General features: G+C 42.7%; 1 protein-coding gene across 2 annotated transcripts in view; it reads right to left on the bottom strand.

The window, feature by feature from the left end:
* The window catches only part of PDPR (pyruvate dehydrogenase phosphatase regulatory subunit), a 795,794-nt gene that overhangs the window by 587,957 nt on the left and 186,217 nt on the right, over positions 1–21,620 (bottom strand). For both annotated transcript variants that reach the window (XM_078670675.1, XM_078670676.1), the window contains exon 5: positions 3,060–3,223. In XM_078670675.1, the coding sequence (XP_078526801.1) occupies positions 3,060–3,223 (164 nt within the window). The remainder of the gene's footprint in view (positions 1–3,059; positions 3,224–21,620) is intronic.

The following is a 21,620-nucleotide window of genomic DNA, read 5'->3' as shown; positions in this document are numbered from 1 at the left end:
AGAGGTAATTTGTTTCTCTTGGGAAGAAAAGCCAAACTATATTCTTCACAAATCAATACACATTTGAAGAAATTAACTTGGTATTAAACTAGTAGACCCCCACTGCCCAAGGTCTACTAATGAGCTCTTAACATGCATCAGCCAAGGAATTTTTTATCATTTCAGTCTGCTGACAACATTGAATAGCCCCTCTCAATAAGGGAGTTATTTTTCTGTACTCCAGATTCTGACCTAGTACAAGATAGGCGTCAATTTTACATCCTCAGTTATTGATTTTAGATACAAATCTAACCACAGCAGCAGTAGTAGTGAAAATAGTGAAATAGTCTTTGTGGCATAAAGAATATATTCTTCTCGTTGACGCTAGCTGATAATGTGATTTACCAATGTCCTTTAGTATGATTAAAAACGTACATGTACCTTGCATCATCCAGCAGGGCCACTAGATTATCACCTCTGGGAATAGGGTGTGCATGAATCTTGGTCCCCTGACTGAGGTCCCGAGTAAGTAACACAAAACCAGAAGTCTGGATCTTGCTTGGGTTCCGATAATATATGGCTGGACCAAGGACTACAGAACAGTCAATCACCGCTAAATCCAACATCTTGGCAACCTCAATCTTGACATTCCGGTACTCGGTTAAATATCTGGTACATTTTGATCTTCACAGGCAAACTATCCCTGGTGTCTATGTCATTGACTCAAACAGGTGTCTACCCTGGAGTCAGCCAAAAGAGTTGGGAACATCATACCAGCACCTCCCTATACTATTTCTGCTACTCAGATGTTAATTCAAGGGCAAGCGGTAACCCATCTACAGAATTACCCTTTATATTACCATGCAGTATGTCAGGAAGAGTCTCACTGTCTTCTTGAACCTCATCTGCCATTTCAATGATGCTCACTGTGAACTCTCTCTTAAGGTATGGCTTAATCATGTACCATGGAACACCATATTTGGCTCTTTGAGCCGCCCGTTCCCAGCAAGTAGTTGACCTAAGAAATTGTCTGCACTACTCTGTATATCTCACACTCTTAGAAAAATGGACTTCAGCACCAATAACTCTTGAGACTCCTGGTACCCATGTAGCAGTTCTGTCTGGTTATACCCACTGCATCAGCTCTTGGCATTCATGAAGGCTTATCTTCTCCAGACTCATGTATTGTGCCATCAACCTCCTAAGGCCAGTCACATAATCCATCACATCCTGTTATATTGACTCTGTAGTACATTTCTGATGATCTCTTAGGTGAGGGGTCAGGCACTAGGTGATCAAATAGAAGATAAAGGTGACTTAACCCTACCCCTTTCTGTAGAAATTCTTTGTAGGTGAATTAGAGAAAGGGGCTGAAGATCACACTTTCTCTTGAGGTTCTCCAACAGAACCACCCCCCATCATGATTTTTAGGATCAACGGGAAGTAAAATATCAACATGGGCGATCTGTGGAGTAGACAGGGTTTAAAATTGATTAAATTATTCTTAAGATAAATACTCTGGGAAGCATTCAAGTTTAACAAGCCCGGGAGTGGTGCGTGCGTAGTCTGTTAATTTTCAAGCACTGCACTCATGCTTGTGGCGCGCCCCTGCTCGCTCCCGCAAGGTGGATGCCGCCACAAGCACGATTGTGTGCTTGAAAATGAATAACTCTGGGCGTAGTTCACATAGTAGCGCTACGTGTAGCTACGCGAAGTGCACTTCACACTACGCGAGCCATGCGAATGCGTAGTACGGAAGGGAAATGCTTGTCAGCACTGTGCAATCATTGCAAACGGCATCTTGCACAGTGCAAGCAGTCGTTTTCTGCCGCTCGAGTAGATTTGTACTTGAGCGGCAGTTTTCTCAAAGCGGACTGGTAGTTTCTCATCGCGAACGGTCGCGAGCATACGCGACCACTCGCAATGAGAAACCGGACCTCCCCGCGTTGAGAATCTCGGCGTGAGGTTCATTTTCCACGCTCGCAATTGGCAACTTGATGTTGCTGATCGTGAACGAGGAAAAAGTCTCGCCGGGATGTAATTTTACTTGCTCGCGATTGCCAACTTGACGTCTAGGACCGCGAGCAAGCAAAAAATGGCCGCTACGCTACGCGTTTTTGCACTGTGTTACGTGCAATTTGCGTAGCACGTAGTTGCGCAAACTACGCAAGCATAGCGTAGTTTTCCACCCAGGCCTAAAAATGAGCAGAGCGACGGCTAAAGGCCCTCCTATGCAGCGCATGTGCGCTGCGTAGGCAAGACCTAAATAGGACTTGTCACACTATCATTCTCGCTCAAAAGACAGTATGCTGCCACCACAGCTTTATGTGCAATGGACAGGACTGGACTAGTAGTCATCTCTCCACTATGCAGGTACACTTGTTGAGCCTCTCCAGGTCCCTGGACAGTCCCTGGACCTCGGGGTAGTCCTGTACTCTGTACACACCCTAGAATAACATAACTCAAGGACCAAACCAAAAGTCAAGATACCGGGTAAACATGCAGTCGGGCACTCAGGGAAGGAGTACATGCCTGTATACCATGCAGAGAGCTCCTAACAATGAGTCTATGAAAAGAATATCTATACAGCATACAGAACAGTTACAGCCAATATAGCTGCTATTTACCAATGACTGTCAGGAAAGAAGTGGTACATATTCAAATATTTCAGGGAAGACAATGGTTTAACAAGGTGAGGCTGGCAGTGGAAAAGGTGGCTCTAATCCGGAGTCCTAGAGTGACAAATGCGGGAACACTTTAAAAATTAGATTGATAGATACAAATGACTTCATAATTTAGAATACAATCAACTATTGCATAATAAACTACGTGTCCATAATGGAAGAAAGAATCCTCCTGCCCTACAATGCCCAATTTGTTCTGGGAGAAAGGCACATGGCATGAAAAGAAGCAGATCGGTGGAATACTATCTCCTTAGGGATTTATTGGGATATTTGCAAAAACATCACATCATTTTGTAAGACAATACACCAAACATATCTTGGTACAGCTAACCTAAAACAGACTTGGCTGTATTTATTATTTTATGTCTGATATTATACACTTCTCAGAGGTCTCACCATTTTGCGTGGCTGCTTTAGCAAGGGCCATGCTCACATCAGCCGTAGACACAACTGCGTCTTCAGGAACGTGCATAGCACCCACCAAGTCATGAATATTGATGAGGGGGTGAAGGGCAGCAACTTGCTTCGGAGTGATGATCTCACAAGGAATTCCCATCAACCTACAGAAGAATATATGATCTAATCAGATAGAACGCAAACATCAACATATACATAAAATTACTGAAAATTGTAATTAAGTTAACATGCACATATGCATACATCGCTGGGTTGACATCTGAATACCCAAAAGTATATTACTAGCTGATCCAAAGAAAAAAGGCCCCAAAGTTCCCTGAAGGACTACTGAAGAATGTAAACAGGCGGAGGGTTGGGAAAAGGAATGTGGTAAGATGGCAGTGGCTACAGGGATGAGAATGGAAATGCCTTACAGTTAATGCTATCACAGAAAGCTTATTGCCATGGCAGGAAAAGGTAGTTGAAAAAATAAAAAGGGGTCCATTGAGAGCACAGGGCATCGACCCAAATCTGGAAGGAGAGCGAAGCCTGCAAGTTAAAGCAAGGAGAGGGGGAACAAGGACAAAGCAAGTGTAGCACTGAGGCAGATGAGAATCCCCTATCATTTTGCTTGAAAATGGTGAAAAGCCACGGGTGAAGGAGGCTATTCTGAACCATTAGAGACCACCAGTCTGTCTGGTCTTCTCCCACCAATGTTCCAAACAAAGCTTTCAGTGACCAGGGGCGAGGACAGATACAGCCGGAGGGTAAACTTGAGGAGAATTTCGCACAGCCTAGTTGAATGGTTAGCCGGGTGGAGCGATAGTGTACTTGAGTGGAACCCCTGGCTGAGAGAGATGCATGCACAGAGACTAAAAGAGAACATGAAGGAGTTCAGAAAGCCTGGGGCAAGAGACTGGATTGATACCCAGGACAAAGGCACTCCTGAAGTAGTAGAATACAGCCTGCAGCGTAGGGGCAGTGTAAGGAGCATTATAATTATATCAAGAAAAGTGCCACCTGTTCCTCTTCAAAGTAAACAACATAATAAAAAAATCAGTAAACAGAAAAAACAATGTGTCTTTATGCCCAAACATTAAAGACCTTCAGGCCATAATGGTGAATGGTAAGTGAGGTTTCATAGAGAAGACAGAGAAAACCAAAGACTATTGTAGACTACGTAGATCCCCACAGAAGGACAAGTCCTTTGCTCTGGAGCAGCTACCACTTAAAACAAACACAAGGAATTTGTCGAACTACTGGCAATTGCTCAGGACAGAATCCCAACCCATCATTCTTTTGTTCACTTTGCCACCTCAGTTTGGACCAGCCAAATGCAAATCACCTGTATTTACTACTTTGCATGAAAGTAGAGCCTTTGAGAATGAAGAGGGGAACAAGGTAGTGATCAGCCGTTAATTGAGAAAAGTCTTGTAAGACAAGCACATGAAAGGAAATCCACAGACAGATGGTTTAAATTGGTCAGTCACATTCTCATGAAAATGTGACATATAAAGAATCAGATGAGCAGGAATGTATACAAAAGCACCACTTTTGAAGATGCAAGTTCAACTTACAAAAAAAAATAGGGGGAAGATTTTGAAAATGTGTTGCAATGAAGTAAAATGGACTTACCCTTGGTAACAATATTACTGGTAGATGCATAATCTTCCTACAAATTTCTCACCTTATAAATTATCCTTCCAGGTTTCTAATTGGGCCAAAAAAGCATTTCCCCAGCAACAGCTCTGCAGTGCCACTAAGTTGAGCCATGCAGCTCCAACCGTGACTTCACCTCCAGACAAAATGACACCAGAAGAGATCAGGTGCCAACCAACATGGTGACATCAGTTCTTGATCTTTTTCCTTGCACCATCTAGCAGTGCAGACAAAAATGAAGACAGCAACAACTGCCATAAATACAGTACAAAACACACCTGCATTCCTTGGGATCTTATTAGTCAAGTCACTAACTCTTAAGGGGAGAATCAAAAGTGAGATCACCAGAAGCAGGGCTGTGACATCATGCAATCGGTCCATGGACTGCTGGGCCAAACAGCATTTCTACCATGGAGTCATGGCAGGATCCAATATTGCTTCCAATAATGAGAGCAATGGCTGCTTCATGAAGGAAAAGGGCTGCAAGTTTTCAGTCAAAATGTTACACTTCTCCTCTGTTGAGGGCATGATAACCTTCAAATCTTGTGGCTTAAGCTACAGACCTAAATGAGAAAACTTCCACTGAGGGGCCAGAGAAGCCATGGATGTCTCCTCTGGTGAAGTTTCTAGGGCACTGACATGTTGGCTATTCAAATAAGCCAGCAACAACATTAAAATTGGAAGGAAAGTTATTAGCCTTCGAATAATCGGACATTGTCGGAACATCCTTTTTTATCAGGGATTCTGTAGTAAAACACCAGGATGTGTCAGTTGTCTTGAGAAAGATTTAATGTAGGTTACATGGTTGAGGAGCCAGCTTCAACAAAGCCAGCTCCAACAGACACCAACTCAAGAATGAAACATGCACATTCCAATGCAAATAAGTAGCATAAGAAAGTCCTTAAAGAAACTACACTAGAAATTAACAAATGGTTACTACAGATTACTACATTACCTTCCCTTCTCATAACAACAAAAACAAAAAAAAACACAATCCAACAGAAGTATATAAAAGCTTAATTACCTGAAACAAGCAGGTTAGATGACATTACAAGAACTTCATTCCCTGAACCTTTCAGGTTTAATAATAGTGCAGGAACTTCTCCTGAAGATTCCAGGGACATGTCCCATAATAGAAGAAGCATTATTATCATTTTTCTTTGAGGTTAGCTGCTGGTTAGAACGCTGAACCTTAGCTACCTTGCTCAAGTTCCACCAACAACCACCCTCAACTTGAACAGAATTCTCAACAACTTTAACAGGTGGACCAGATTTACATTCACCTTTGTTGACATGAATAGATTTCCTTATTTTAACCGTGTCGCCAACCTTCAGGATGGCCATTTACGACCCCATCTTGGTGTTAAAGCTCAGCTTTCGCTTGGCCTGGGTGAGAGAAGTATTCCCTTTTACAAAAGACATCAATTTAGGCACATCTGACTCAGTATTAAGCCACTTGGACATCCACCCTGGACGGAAAGAGGTATTCACCTTCCTTCCCCTCATCAATTCGAAGGGAGACACTTTCGTTGACGAATGTGGGGTGGTTCTATAAAACCATATCATGCTATTAAGTGATTTTACAACATCTTGATTACTGGCTTTTGCCCACTTTACACAGTCCCCAACCACCTGATTCATCCTCTCAACAAAGTCCATTTCCTTGAGGGTGATAAAGAGTACTTTTTATGTGCCTTATACCATAGATGGACAAGAATGATTCAAAATCCTTACTGACAAATTGTTTACCATTGTCAGAAACAAGAGTCTGTGGAAAACCTTCTCTAGACCAGACCTCGCTTAAAAAAAAAAAACGATGATGGTTTTAGTATCGGCTTCCCTAACTAACTTGTATTCAGGCCATTTTGATGCATAATCAACCAAAACCAAAATAAATCTAGAACTGCCACTGAGAGTCATATAGGGTCCCATAACATCTACACCAAGCTTCTCCCAGGGACGGTCAGGACACTCAACAGGAATGAGGGGTGGAACGGAAGTTTTAAGGGACTTGTCAGATGACTTGCAAATACGACAATCCATCACAAACTCGTCAACTTCTGTGTCCATTCCTGGCCACCAAAACATGTCGCGGATGCGATGCTTAGTAAACGAAGATCCCAAATGTCCTTCATGGGCTCTAACAATAATCCCCCTTCCTGAACGAATGTGGAGGAATACGTTTGTCATTACGTAGTAGAAAATCATCCTCCACAGATAACTTGCCTTCAATTTTTGAAAATGGTTGAAGAGAGGGAGACCAAACCTTTTCTCTGGGCCACCCACAACTAACGAACTTACAAACTTCTTTAAGAATACAATCATTGGCAAAAGCTAACCTCCACTCGTCCTCAGAGCAGAACTTTAACTCCGGGATGTCCACACCTGCTACAAGGCACTCTTCACAATCCTCATCAATGAGGTCAGAAAAGGAAACATCATCTTCATGGGAGTCCATAGAGGGAAATCGAGAAAGAAAGTCCCCTCTGCCATTCTTACCTCCAGAGATATGCCTGATATCAAAATGATATTGTAGTAATTTAGAAACCATTCTCATAATTCCGGGGGTACAACATTTAGTGAGGGTGTCTCCCAAAATATTGACTATGGGTTTATGGTCTGTTTGAAGCGAAAACTGTTTTCCCCACATCCGTTCTCAATGGCCCATGCACAAGCTAGTAACTCTTTTTCAATGACTGAATATTGTAATTCAGGAGATCTCAAGACTCTAGAAGCAAACCCTATCTATTGTTCTTTCAACTCCATCCTCCACTTGTGTCAGGGTAGTGCCCAAACCTACTTGACTGGCGTCAACAGTTAAACAGCATGGTAGGCTGGGGTCAAAGGGTTTGAGTACGGAACTGTCACTTAAGAGATTTTGAACCTCTTGGACAGCCAAGACACATTCATTACTCCACACAAACTTAGTTCCCTTTTTTTAGAAGATTGCTGATGGGACGAACTATTGTAGCATAATGAGGAATAAACCTCGAATAGTACTCACATAATCCCAAAAGAGATTGTACTCCAGTTTTGTCTGTGGGAGTAGCAGCATTGGAGATTGCTTCAAAAAGACCAGGTCTGGGCTTGATACCATCTTGAGTGAGAATATGACCGAATATTCCACTTCTGTACAAAAGAACTTACATTTTTCTAATTTTAAAACCACATCATGCTCTTGAAATAAACCCAACACTTTGTGTAAGATAAGATCATGTGAAGAAGCATCTTTTGCAAAAATGAGCATGTCATCTTGGAAGACCAATAACTCTGTCAACCCCTCTGAGGATGTTGCTCATCACTCTTTGAAATACCGACGCTGCCGATGCCAACCCGAAGGGCATGCGTCGATATTGAAACATCCCCAGAGGAAAGACAAAGGCGGCAAGATGACGCGACTCAGGATGCAATTCAACCTGGTGATAAGCGTTAGCCAGATCAAGTTTCGTGAAGAATTTTGCACCCTTGGTTGATGCAAACAGATCATTGATTTTAGGAAGAGGATGCGAGTCAACCCAGATCTCTTTATTTAGGGACCTTAAGTCAACACACACTCTGAGTTAACCACACCTCTTCCTAGCAACAACCAAAGGTGAAAGCCAAAGTGAAGACTCTGCTGGCTCGATAAGTAATTAAGGCAACTGTGTGAGAAAAAGTTATCTAAATCTTCCCTGACACTATAGGGTACACCCCTGAGTTTGTGCTTTACAGGCAAAGATCCTTCTTTAACTATTATTCTGTGTTTAAATCCCTTGATTTGACCTAGGATAGAGTTGAAAACAGACGGACATTTTTTCCTAAAGCACTTGGACTTCATTTGAACACCCAACAACAAGGACTTGCTATTTGGTTCCAGGTTTCAGGACCATCCCAAAAAGTCCTTGGTGGAACCACCTTAAAATATTAAGTCCTTTGACAGCAACGTAGATTTTACCTCTAATTCTTCTTCCTATGAAACACATCTCCTCTTCAAAATAACCTAAGAGATCAATCTTCCGACCTTCATATGATACTGGTGTGCGGCCGGGAGGAAGAAGAGGTTGAGTACCTTCCCAAGTTTCCTCAAAGAGTTTCTGGGTGATCATGGTTATTTTGGCACCAGAATCAACTAGGAGCTTGATACATTTGCATCCAACCTGAATATCCACTATTGGATCAACAAAGGCTTTGGGATCCTCTTCTATGACTTCACCAACGGTAAGGTCGGTAACAACAGAAACCATTTCAGAGTCGAAAGAAGATTCAGAATCAATAATGCACACAGTGGGTTTCTTAAAATTCTTTTGACCCTTTAACATTTGGCAAACTTTTGCAAAATGTCTGACTTTTTTGCAATGATTACAGGCAACATTGGAAGCAGGACATCGCGATCCCTTAGAGTGAGGTGTGTTCCCACACCTTATACAAACTGCAGTATCAGTATTGACAAGCATGGAAGACTTAGTTGCGCCAATCAGCGTGCGGCTGGTTGCTGGGAAACAGCTGAACAAGGTAGAGGACATTCAGTCAATCACACGCAGAGCTCTGACATAGGCACGCAAAGTATGATGAGGTCGTCACTAGGAAACCACAAGGATACACGTGGAGGACATTCCACCAATTACGGGCAGAGCGCGGACGTTGACACACATGAAGACGATTGGCAGGCACAATGACGATAAGAAAATACTTCAATACAGAGGGACGCTGAATGTCTATGGAATGCTAATCCATTGTGCTCTGCACGAGTGGGTTCGAATCCCATCCTCGTCGCCAATAAAATGTAGTAAAACACCAGGATGCCCCAGTTGTCTTGAGGAAGATTTAATGTAAATTACATGGATGAGGAGCCAGCTTTGACAAAGCCAGCTCCAACAGACACCAACTCAAGAATCAAACACGCACATTCCAATGTATCTAAGCAGCATAAGAATGTCCTTAAAGAAACACTATGCTAGAAATTAACAAATGGTTACTACAGATTACTACAGATTCTTAGGGTGTCGAGTCACAGCAAAAATCTCCTTCAACCTCCAGGCAAATCTCTGAGCCGCATGGAGGTACATCGCCAAAAGAACGTAATGAAAGTTTAAATTAACCTTTTACTCTTTTCCTTTGCAATACTGATAATTTCTTCTGATGGTTTCAAAATCAACATTGTACTCTGTTCCAATGGAGACTTTGGGCCGGATTTAGATCATGGCGGATCTGGTCCCGCCATCAATTTCAATGGTTTCACTGCCCGGCTGATGGGCGGCCCACCCACTCCATTTAGATGTTAGCGGGTCCATGGACGAAAGACCGCCCGAGTGCCGGGGACTTAGCCAGGAATTTTCCACTGAGTCGTCAAAGTCATAGGCAGAAGCTGCTGTTGGCTGGAATTCAGTCAAGATTACAGTCACTACAATCACAATGTGACTTACCTCCTACTACGAAATGAGGTAGAAACATACCTTTTTTCTGTCCCACTGTCCAGGTCATCCCTTTGATGCTACTACATGACCACTACACTAATCAACTCCGTTGTCACTGGGATTCAAGGTAAGTTTATCTACACTTGTCTTACTATGAATAGTGTGTTTACAACTGCTTTAATCTAGAGTATTTTTACATTGCTCTTACATGTATTTTTTAATGTGTAATGCATTAGAGTACATTTTGCAACTTATCAAGGTAAAATGAACACACCTATATTGACATTTTGTTTATGTTGTTGTGGGTGTTGTGGTGCCTGTGGGTGTGCTTTCAATAGTGTGTGTTTGTGTGCTATGCAATATGTAAGAAAAGGAGCATAACAAATTACCTACATATATTTTAGAAGCAAACACAACATATATGTGTATTGGGATCCAGCGACTTGTAAATCTATCCTTGACTGAATGTGAGGTTCCCAGGGGGTGGCAAAAGGCTCTGGTAAGACCTATTAGAAAAAACTCTGCGATTCCATGGACAGACCGGTCTAATCTCAGACCAATTTCGCTGCTACCGTTCCTGGGCAAATTCACAGAAAAGCATGTAAATCGACATCTATCCAATTACATCGCACTAGCAGGAGGCCTGGATTACTCTCAATCAGGCTTTAGGCCGAAGCACAGTACTGAGTCAACCCTACTGTCAGTTACGGACGATCTGCATATGTATCAGGACAGGGGTTATTCCGTTGTCCTGATACTGTTAGACCTGTCGGCAGCGTTCGACACTGTCACATAACATCTTGCTAGGTTGGCTGGAAAACATCGGTCTTGAGGATAAGGCACTGGCCTGGCTAAGGAGCTTTTTATCCAACCGCACCCAATGTGTCACCATGGGTGAATATCGCTCGGCGGAGGTTGAGATTTCTAAGGGGGTGCCACACGGCTCCTGTTTGAGCCCAACCCTTTTTAACATCTTTGTGGCACCCCTGGCTAGAATCATGCGAGCCTTTGGTTTCATCCCAGTGTCTTATGCGGATGACACACAGCTCCTTTTTCCCTTCAAATCTCTCACCACCGAGGTTAAAACCACCTTCTCCCAGGGCATGAAGGCTGTGGCTCAGTGGATGTCATCAAACTGCTTACAGTGTAATGTAGGGAAGACCGAAGTCATGCTGTTCGGGGAGGCTAAAATCCTATGGACTCCGGACTGGTGGCCACAAGATCTCGGACCAGTCCCTGACCCCAAACATGTTGTAAAGAACCTAGGAGTCTGACTAGACCATGAGCTCTCGCGGAAGCAGCAAAGTAACCACATTGTGGGCTCATGTTTCCACGTGATTGGCCTTCTACGCAAAGTGTTCCCCCTACTCCCTGACTGCATCAGGGAAACATTGGTACAGGCTCTTGTTCTTAGCCGTATTGATTACTGTAATGGAATGCTGTTATCTGCAAATGAAGGAGTATTAGCCAAACTCCAAGTTGTACAGAATACCGCGGCCCGGTTGGTCTTGAACGCCCCCCCTAGATCTGCGTCAAAACCTCTTTTGGACAAATTACACTGGCTGTCAGTCCGGCAAAGGATTAAGTTTAAGACCTGCTGCATAATCCACAAAAGCTTAAACTGATTAGGTCCCGCATACTTAAAAAACAAACTTACACCCTACTCTCCTGTTCGTTCCCTTAGGTCCAGCAACCAGTCTCTACTGTGTGTGCCTCGTGCAAAGAAGGCCAGACATGGAGGCAAAGCTCTATCTGTTGTTGGGCCCTTATTATGGAACAAGCTCCCATTAGCTCTCAGACAATGTCCAGAACATCTAATGTTTAGGAAGCGGCTCAAACCTTTTCTGTTTCAAAATTAATTCTTTTTAAGTTCCCCTCTGACTGTGCTTGTGGTGTTCCTAGGGCGCAGAGATACTCCTTCGGGAGTCGATTCGAGCGCGATATAAACCCGCAAATAAATAAATAAATAAATCTTTAGTACTTATTAGTTTCCACTCCACCAGGGACTCACTCCATCAGCAAGCCCCCGCTACGGCAACTCCAGCACAACGGGACATCAAAATAGGCTCAGCTAAACCCTGCTAACCTGATCAACGAAGTATTGTTAGCCAGCAGAGGAATCTATTACCTTGACGACAGTGTGCCGCTAACGCAACAGACAACAGTCTGTCGATACGGACAGCAGTTCAGCCAGCAAACATCTAAATACAGTGGACAGGATACCGTCCGTCAGCTTGGCAGAGTACTTGGATATTCCGCCGCAGACGGACGACAGAAGTCCGGCCAAGATGTAAATCAGGCCCCTTGCCAGAATAGGGGCAGAGCCTTGGCAGGGTTCGACTTTTGAAGCCAAAACCAGAGTCCATGGAAGTGTAGTTGTAGAGTCACTGAGGTTGTTAAACTTTAGGGAACATGCCTCCCAATTGGGGGGCGAAGGAGAAAGCGGACCAGAGGGTGAGGAAGCCATCCTGAATGAATATGCCTCATTTTCCCGCAGTTCTTTCCCCGCAGGGAATTACAACGCGGTTGTTACAACGACCACGTTGTAATTCCGCATACCATTACCCCGCAAGTTGTAACAGCGACTTGCGGAGGGGGGGGGGGGGGCGCGCTGGATGTCGGAATAGTCTAATTTACTATTCCAACTCCAGTCTGTGCTGACATTAGGGAAGGTGTTGGATTTTAAATCTAACACCTTCTCCCCCCTCCGCAAGTCGTTGTTCCGACTTGTGGAGTAATGGTATGCTGAATTAAAACGCGGTCGTTCTAACGACCGCGTTGAAATTCCCTGCGAGGAAAATGTTTTGTGGTAAACGTTGTTTACCATCCTGAACAGTTCCAGTATCGCACTCAGGCAGGCCTTGACCTGTGCAAGGCTTTCTGGCTGGTCTGGGCAATGGACCCCGAGATTTCAGTGTCACCTTTTCACAGTCTGGATCTTCTCCAATGATTAGGAAATCAAGACTTTTAATTTATTGCTGCAGTGGGACCATTTCCTCACGGAAGAAGGGGACTTCTCCTTCCTATGACACGTTTTGTGTTACTGTTTACACAAGATCTTTTAGGAGATCATGCCCTTGCAGGTGACTTCTGTTTGGGCATAGGACATTGCTTAGGCATCACTCTGTGAGCATTAAGCCAGGAATAACTTGGCCTCCCGCTTCCAAATGGCCTGTGGGTGCTTAGAAGCAAAAGGACCACAGGCTGCAGGATCATGCTCCAAACCATGGCACCACAGGGCCTTGTGGTGTGGATACAAAAGGGCATCCTCTTGCCGGATCTGCAACATGGTGTTTAACACCTGAAAGTTTTGGAAGAGGCATTTGAGCTAGCCACTGTCTAATGCAGAGGAATGTTGTTAGTAACACTAAGAGAGAGCTCTGGAACCACGCCAACGTGTCACACAATCTAACACCAGTGCATAGTTTAGGGCCTAATATACTCTAGTGTCTTGATGTCCGGAAGCAAGTCACAGCTGGCGACTTATGGCAGCACCTTTGCAGCTGTGGAGAGGTATTGCTAGGGAAAAGCTTTCCGGACCAGTCTGAAGCCTGGACAGAGAATTCACAAATTGTGGAATCCGCAGGAAGATATTTCCATTAGAACCAAAATTTGACTTCAGGGAGTTCTGTCATGTGCTGAGGGAGAAGGTTGTCCAATAACTGCTACATAGAATCCCAGGCTAAGTAGTCTTCCCTAAAATTTGACCACACCAAGAGTCTCTCTATCTCAACAAAGACAGGCCTTCAGACAAATATACCAGTTAAAGAGACTTCTTTTCTTTAAAGTCATAGGAAATCACAAGGAGGTCATTATATCTTTAAAGACAACTATTTGAAACTCTATTATGACTTAACAGTAGCTAATCAACAAAAAAAGAATAGTGCTCAAATTTACTATAGACCTACTTGGAACAGAGAAGACCAAATGCAGATGAAGCCACCCTTTCCCAATGATTTACAAGTCGAAACAATAACAATAGGCAATCAGAAGCTTAAGATGCAGTGAAGTAGATCCTGCAACCTCAGCAAGATGATGATGCGCAACAGACCTGGATTCAGAGGCAATGTGCTAAAGAATCACACCTCAACAGACACCGAGACCCTGTAGGAAAAGTAGTCAGAACACCGAATCCTTTCTAATAAATAGAACAAAGGAATCTCAATCCATTCCACTCTCAAGGTGGAGTTAAATGTGGTTGAGGTTTCTGATATTTAGGACACATTAGCATTGCATAACTTGCCTTTGAATACTGGTGAAGGGGGACATTGAAGTGTCAGTGGGCTGCATATCAAACAGGAGGAGTTACAAAGAAGGTTTATAGCTGCAAAACTATAAAAGCATGCTTTATGGGGTGGTTATCATGGAGGTTAAATGTCTGGGCGTCATATTTCACTATGATACACCGGGTACATAAAGCAGTTTAAAAAAATTCTAGCTTTTTATACCTCCAAGCCAGTGGAAGGGTCTTAGCAAGAGTCATACCGTGAGCTGCAGGTATTACACATCTATCCCAAAAACAAAAAGACCAGCTGGAAGAACCTGTACCTAAGAAGGAAGCATTTATTGAAATTAGGAAATTCTCCAGGCCTGATGGCTTTAGAGACACCTATTATGAGTTACTACTTCCTAAGCTCATTTAAGAACTAAGCAATAAGCAGAATAAATCAAGTCAATACGAGTAAATCAGAAATTCCTAATCTCCTACATGAATAAATTAATGCTATCTCCAAGAAACTGCTTTTCAAATGGAATGCCAAGGCAGTTAAAGATCTAAGTTTAAATCATACCATAAATACAGAGTATTTTGTTCAAAATCTATTCAGGACTGATGGCCGAAAAAGATAAGCAATTATGGTGTTAAATAAGTGTAAGCTAAGGGTAACAATTTCAAAGGCAGATTCTACACAATGCAATTGTAACTGCTATTTGGCAACAGTTTTGTATCCTTGAACTCAGATTGGAGGTGCCAGTGTAATATTTCTTTATAATGTGAGTTGGATTGGGTATAGATTGGGCAGGTCTGAGAGCAGAACCTTGTCCTGCTGCCTAAAAGTTTCACATACCACACACGGCTGACCTAATCCAGAGAGACTAGGAGGACTTGTGTCCATTTGTTCGTGATATTTTACAGAACATGAGGCAGGAGAGCTAGTGGAGGAAAGGCATACAGGAGTCACACAGAGTACTCTAGCCAGAATAGAATCTCCAAATGAGAGCGTTGAGGGGAACTCCAATGCACAGAAGTTTTGACACTGTGTTCTTGATAGTGGCATAAAGATGTAGCCAGGGCTCTCCCCACTGCCGGAAGATGTCCTCAAGATGCAACTGTCATTAGTGAACTATCAAAGAAATGGGGAAGCAGAATCAATTAATGCCATTGACTTGCATGTGCCAAATAAAATGCATTTGTTTGCAACTCACCAGAATTATTTGTATGAGGTTCAATGTTTTGAAGTCACTATCTCTTTATGGTCAGTATATTAGCCCAGGAGCAGTAGTAGATATAAGGGCACCCCCCCCCCCGTTTTATGATTAATGATCCATCAGGCATCACCGGGTGTACTAGTCTGCCCTGGCATTTAGGGATCACACCAGGTCGTTTATGATCAGGGAGAAAGTCTGACACTCCAGGCAACTCAAGAGGCTCAGCTCTTCTTGGCATAGGATTCTGGACCCACTTATACCCTACTTGTTGCAGTACTACACGATCTGTCCGTGAGAACCAGCACTTGATGGACAGCAGGAAGATCTTCAAAGTTAGGCAAATTGCCCACAACACCAACAGATTTATGTGGAGCTGGGTTTCCGCCAAAGATCAGAGTACTCTGATCGCCACTTCTACCACATGACCTCCCCAGCCCAGTAAGGACGCATTCGTAACCACCGTCAACTCTGGGTGAAGAAGAGAGAGGGGTCTGCTGCTGGTTGTCTGCAGCCTCCTCCAAAACCTGGGTGGCACCAGACAGGTTTTCCTGGTGCTGGGCCCACTGAGACTTCAGATCCCACTACAAAGCCCACATATGCCACCTGGCAAAGTGGATCACATTATGCATGAGGCCAGCAGGCCAAAGAAGTTAATGGCTACTCTCACCAAGATCCAGGACCGAGGCTGAAACTTCAGGATCATAGCCCAAATGTCCTGAACTTGTTGTTGGGGTGAAAAGGATCAGAACTGCACTGCACAGAAGAGCTGTGCTGAAAGGAAGCCTCTGTGAAGGAATCAGGTACAACTTCATTTATTTGATCGAGAACCTCAACATTGTAAGAATTTACCATTGTCTGGAGGTGGCCTTTAACTGACTTTGGAAAGCCCGTCTTCAATACCCCATCATTGAATTAGAAGAAATCAGATATCCCAACCTGCTAAGATGGATAGTTACCATTGCCATCACTTTCATGAACATCCAAGGGGCACTGGTAGGGCCGAAAGGGAGCACAGAAAAATAAAAATGCTTCTTGCCCACCTGAAACTGTAGTGTAGTTCCTATCATCCCAATAGGCTCTGCGCATTGGAATAATACCTACAGCAGTAAAGGCCTAGACCAGACGTTAACTAGGTCTACTACTGTCGATACTAGACTTAAAGTTTTGGGTTTGCCAGCTTAGCTCAGAGTTCACTAGAAACTTTCTCGAATGTTCAAGGAGGAATTAACTTCCCTGATTAGACAAGAAGGGATTTAGTTTCTGACAACCATAGAACATGACAACTTTGCTCTCCCCTAATCAAGAGTAAATCTCGAGAGTCGTGTGAACAAAAGGCAAATTATTTTACTCAGTCAGTACGTGCATTCTTAGTCTCATCAGAATGTAGAGAAAAGGAAGAGACGGGCGTGTTCAATAAAAAGGTGTTATTTATTGATCAGTCTCTTTTCTCATACAAGAGAAATGGATCGATATTATTGCAATACTTATAGTTAAGTAAAGTGCATACATTAAAAGCAATAGTATAAAATAATACTGTAAAAACATTGATATTGTTTCTAAGCCATAAGATGTTTTAAAATGAATAAAAATATATTACATACACATATACATTTGACTAAACGTACTCAACTGGTGTTTCTAAATACGCCTACCCCGTGTACCTGACCTAAGCCTAATACGTGGGCGGGACTAGAAAGTTACAGTTTAAGTTAAGTTTGTTTTTGCCAAGTGAATAACTAAAGAATTCTCTGTGAGGGGTTATTCAGTTCTGTACCTGGAAGTTAGGATGAATGAGGAATGGTATCTCTCTCTCTGGTCTCGATATTCCAGGCTGCCTGCGAGGGCTGCCCAGAAACGCCGGTGCTGGATTCTCGGCAGGAGAAAGCAGCGCGTCTCTCAGCGCGTCAGGAAGGCGGGGCTGCTGCCAGCGGGGTCTGCTCTGCTCTTGGCTTCGGCAAGTATGGCTGCTCCGTCTCGTCACCACGCGTGTGTTTTGCATAGGGCAAGATCGGTAATATTTATACCTTTAAGGTGCCGAGATTGACGTAAGGATGGACATAGATACGTCAATAAGGATGTCATACGACTTGCTCGTTAGCACATTCTTTTACTGAAGTTCTCGGTGAAATCAAAACAATGGCCGCAGGGTTTTGCCCAGGTTGTCATAGGTTTGATTTGTTATGAGAACTCCGTATGCCTTATCAGGGGCTGGAGGAATATCGCTTGTCTAATTAGATCGCAAGCGTTATGACCTAATCAGATAACACGTTCCTGTGCCGTAGTGTGACTGCGTCAGATAACGGTATCTGCATCATGGGGGTTTTCTGCCTCATGGGCTGGCTGCTAGTTAACTTGTTGGTTTGTTTAACTAGAATAGGGTCAGGAATAGGGGGATCGATTCAGAACCTATAGGAATACATCACACCCACTCCACGCTAACTATGTACATATTTACTAATCTATGCATAGTATAACATAATACAACATACTATAGAGTATAGTGTATACCTTACCACCCCAAAATACATGAAAGCATTTTGAAATTTTCAAATATACGGAAAAATTGCAGACATATGTATTGTATGCACTCAAGCTGTAGAATAATGCCAAAGTAATCGCATTTGTATACATTATTGCTTAATTGGTATATGAGAATTACACATGGAATGGCTTCTTAATACAGAAAAAAGTTTGAGACCATTCCATCACAGAATAAAATATTTATGAACGTATCAGCGGGCAGCTAATGTCTATAAGCTATCTAAAATTTAGAAACCTTAGTTCTCTAAGAATAGTTCTTACTTTAAGCAGAAGATAGTGTCCCGAAAAATATGCAAAAATATTTGGGGCTGCTGAAAAATTGCTGTCCGTGAACTGGAGGGAAAATTTTTCATGTGACTAAGTTGAAGGCCGAATTCAGGGAACGCCGTGTGCGAGCTTGCTCAAAAGTCTCTATTTCTGTTCTAGAGAGAACATCATATCGTTCAGGCTTTCGAAAAAACTGTCAACAGCTTCCTGGGAAAGTTCCACTAACTCGGAAATAGGTGTAATCATGCATTCTTGCGCATGATTGTCTCCATTGACATTCTGATTTGCATTACTGACAGAAGGTCGTACCTGTTCGATGCTGCTTTCATCTTGAACTTCACTACCCATCAATCGTAGTGGTGAAGCTTCCACGAATGCCGTCATCAGGATTGGTAGCCTTTGAGGGCAGCACAAAACATGAACCTTGATCGGGCTCAACAATGTTTCTGCATCCATCGGCGCATCCGATTGTAGCGTCAGACAGGTGTCTAACACGCATTCTTCTCCGCATAGCAGACACCTCAATACAGGTAAAACACATCTTTGCCACATTGGTCGAAATGATAGAAACCAAGTCATGTTCAGGTCTCTAAGCCGGGAGAGTCCCAGGATTTTTGATATCCGGTCCCGGTATCCAATGGCTAGGATTGTTTCTTCTCTTGTCGCCAGAGTTTTGTCTGTGACATGGGTTGCCATAACGAAAAATAAGGACTAGGAACAGGATTCCTGCAATTAGTCCCAGGATCAGGGGAAGTCCGCCAAAAATCGAATGGACGAAATCTGGAAAAATACCCAGTATGGCTTTTAATGGTGTTAATGCCATCGAAAATACTGTCTTAAATACCTTTGAGACCCCATTGGTATCAGAAATATTTAAGATTTCATTCAGGATTTCCGCGAAATGTACGGGGGAATTAGTTGATAATAATGTATGTATCTCTGCAGTCGTCCTTGCGACTTGTAGATCATACGTTTCTTTTGATGACGAAAGCCTGGTAGGCGTCTGAAGAAGCACTGTTTTCATTCTGCTTAAAGTATCTATTCGAATAGAAGTAATTTTCAAATCGGGCCATGCCCTTGCCTCCTTGTCTGGGAAGGAGCTGGGGAACAATGAGCGTCCACAGCACTTGACCTTCGCAGTCGTAGTTACTAGATAAGGAGTCCCGGGCATAAGACTACAACATCTGCGGTCTACAATAAGAATGTAACTCCCATTATAGAGTCTTTGAAAGAATGGTTCTATTTCTGTTGCAGGTGCGCCTTGTTGGTGACATGAAAGGTTGTATGAATTCCCTTCACAGGCTCCATGCAAACTAATTCCGTTACACAGAAGTGTGCCACTTAGTGACATCGCACAATTGTTGCCACTAAGAAACACTTTCTGTCCTTTATTACTGACACATGCATGTGAATAGGGCAGGTTCCATGTTGTTTTAAGGTACCCCTTTCCCAATTTCTCGTACATGCCAGCCTGTATATATTTTTGGCAGTATTGAAACCTGAAGGTTGAGATTGGAATATTTATTATCCCATGTATTATCCATTCACTGACAGGTCGTTCTGACATTGTCACTGGTAATCTTTCGAGTTTTTCAATGCTCAAGATTGTATAATCAGCACCCTTTTGCGCCATACCGATTTGTCTATCAGTAAGGTTAAAGATTTGGAATAGTGACGTTGTGTTGATTAAACGCCAAGGCACATAGCCTGAACGCAGATTTTGTAACGTCCAGCCAAGCTGTACAATAGAACGCAATTGAGACTGACCGTGTTGTAATAACAGTAAGTCCTGCGATAATATGTCGATTGCTGAAGACACAATGCTGTCCAAAGAAAAAATTCTGGAGGACAGAGTCATTAACCCATTGTCCACTACAGAAAGTGATTTTTCCAAATTAATACGGTCAATTTCCCGTATTCTCTCTGCTGTTTCAATTTGAGTAACCTTCCAGGCCTCATTGTATGCTGCATATACAGAGGCTGCTATGAAACGCTTTTGACGCTGTTTGCGTGGTCCCAGAGTGAAATCACGCAAGTCAGCACCATCAGTAAGTAAAGTTAGGTGTTGCTTAATTTCTGCCAGTGTGGAAGTTTGTAGCCACTGAAGGCATAATTTGCCCACACTGTAGGTGGTTATTATCCCTGGGTGATGTCTTTGAGGATATCTAGGGTCTGGCCTGGTCATTTTGAACCCCTGTGTTTTGTTCAGGAATCTGTCTTGACAGTTATTAGTATCTGTGGGCCAGATCAACCACTGTTTCCAATCAGTATGTGTTCTGTTTTGGTTTAATATATGGTTTACGTCTATCTCTTCATCTGTAGAAGTGTTGCTAAACATTGTTGGCTTTGGAATAGACGGTTTATTTAAATCTTTGATTTTGGCTAGGCCAAGACAGGTGGTTTGTTGAACAGTGTCATTTAAAAATATCATTTGTTCTGGGATCATGCAGGCTCTAAACAAAGCTTCTATACCCTGTACTTGCCATTCTTTTGTACCCCAAACACTTTTCAATTCAACATTTTTGTCCCAATAATCAAAACCAAAAGTATTCATTTTTTCAAAGAATGAGTCTGAATATAACAATTTTGTTTTGTTTATCATGGTCTTGGTCCCTGTTTTGTTTGACAATTTAAAATAAAATGTTTCAGCATTACTTGTGTTAAAACCTGAAAAATATGAATATTTGTCGTAAACGGTTCTTGAGCTCCCTTTTGGAGGTGTTGCACAATGTTCCCATTGATTATAATTTAAAACATTTCTAGGTTGTGCAGATCTATGTAAAAAATGGTTACCATAGTGGTTATAACAGTACATACTATCATAATTTGTAGAACCCTGCAAATAATCATGTTTGGTAAATTTAGCAGACATTACTAAGTCAGACATCATATTATTAATGCTTTCGAAGTCCCAATCATCAGCAAATGAGTTTGGTTTTACAAAGTCACTCAAGGAGATCTTAATTTGGTGTGGATATTTCAGGATCTCGACCGGACCATAAATTTCATAGTCAGTATTGTCCCATGCTACCCCACCAGGTATCGGATTGGCTGTGAAGTTGGCTGAAGAAAGTTCTCTTTTCTCGACGTGTGAAGATGTGTGTGGTTTGAGGATCAAGTTGATTTTCTGACTTGCTGTGTCCATTTTTGCATATTTTCCCTCAATGAAGCGTCCCAATGTTAGTATCATGATGAGCCAAAGTATGAGGATAAATGCACCAAAACCCACCCAAAATTCAATCCATGGGGAAATCAGATATGTTTCTTTCAGTTG

This window comes from Lissotriton helveticus, chromosome 12 (genome assembly GCF_964261635.1).
Source record: "Lissotriton helveticus chromosome 12, aLisHel1.1, whole genome shotgun sequence".
Taxonomy (NCBI): Eukaryota; Metazoa; Chordata; class Amphibia; order Caudata; family Salamandridae; genus Lissotriton; species Lissotriton helveticus.
This window is presented reverse-complemented; position numbering and strand designations above follow the sequence as displayed.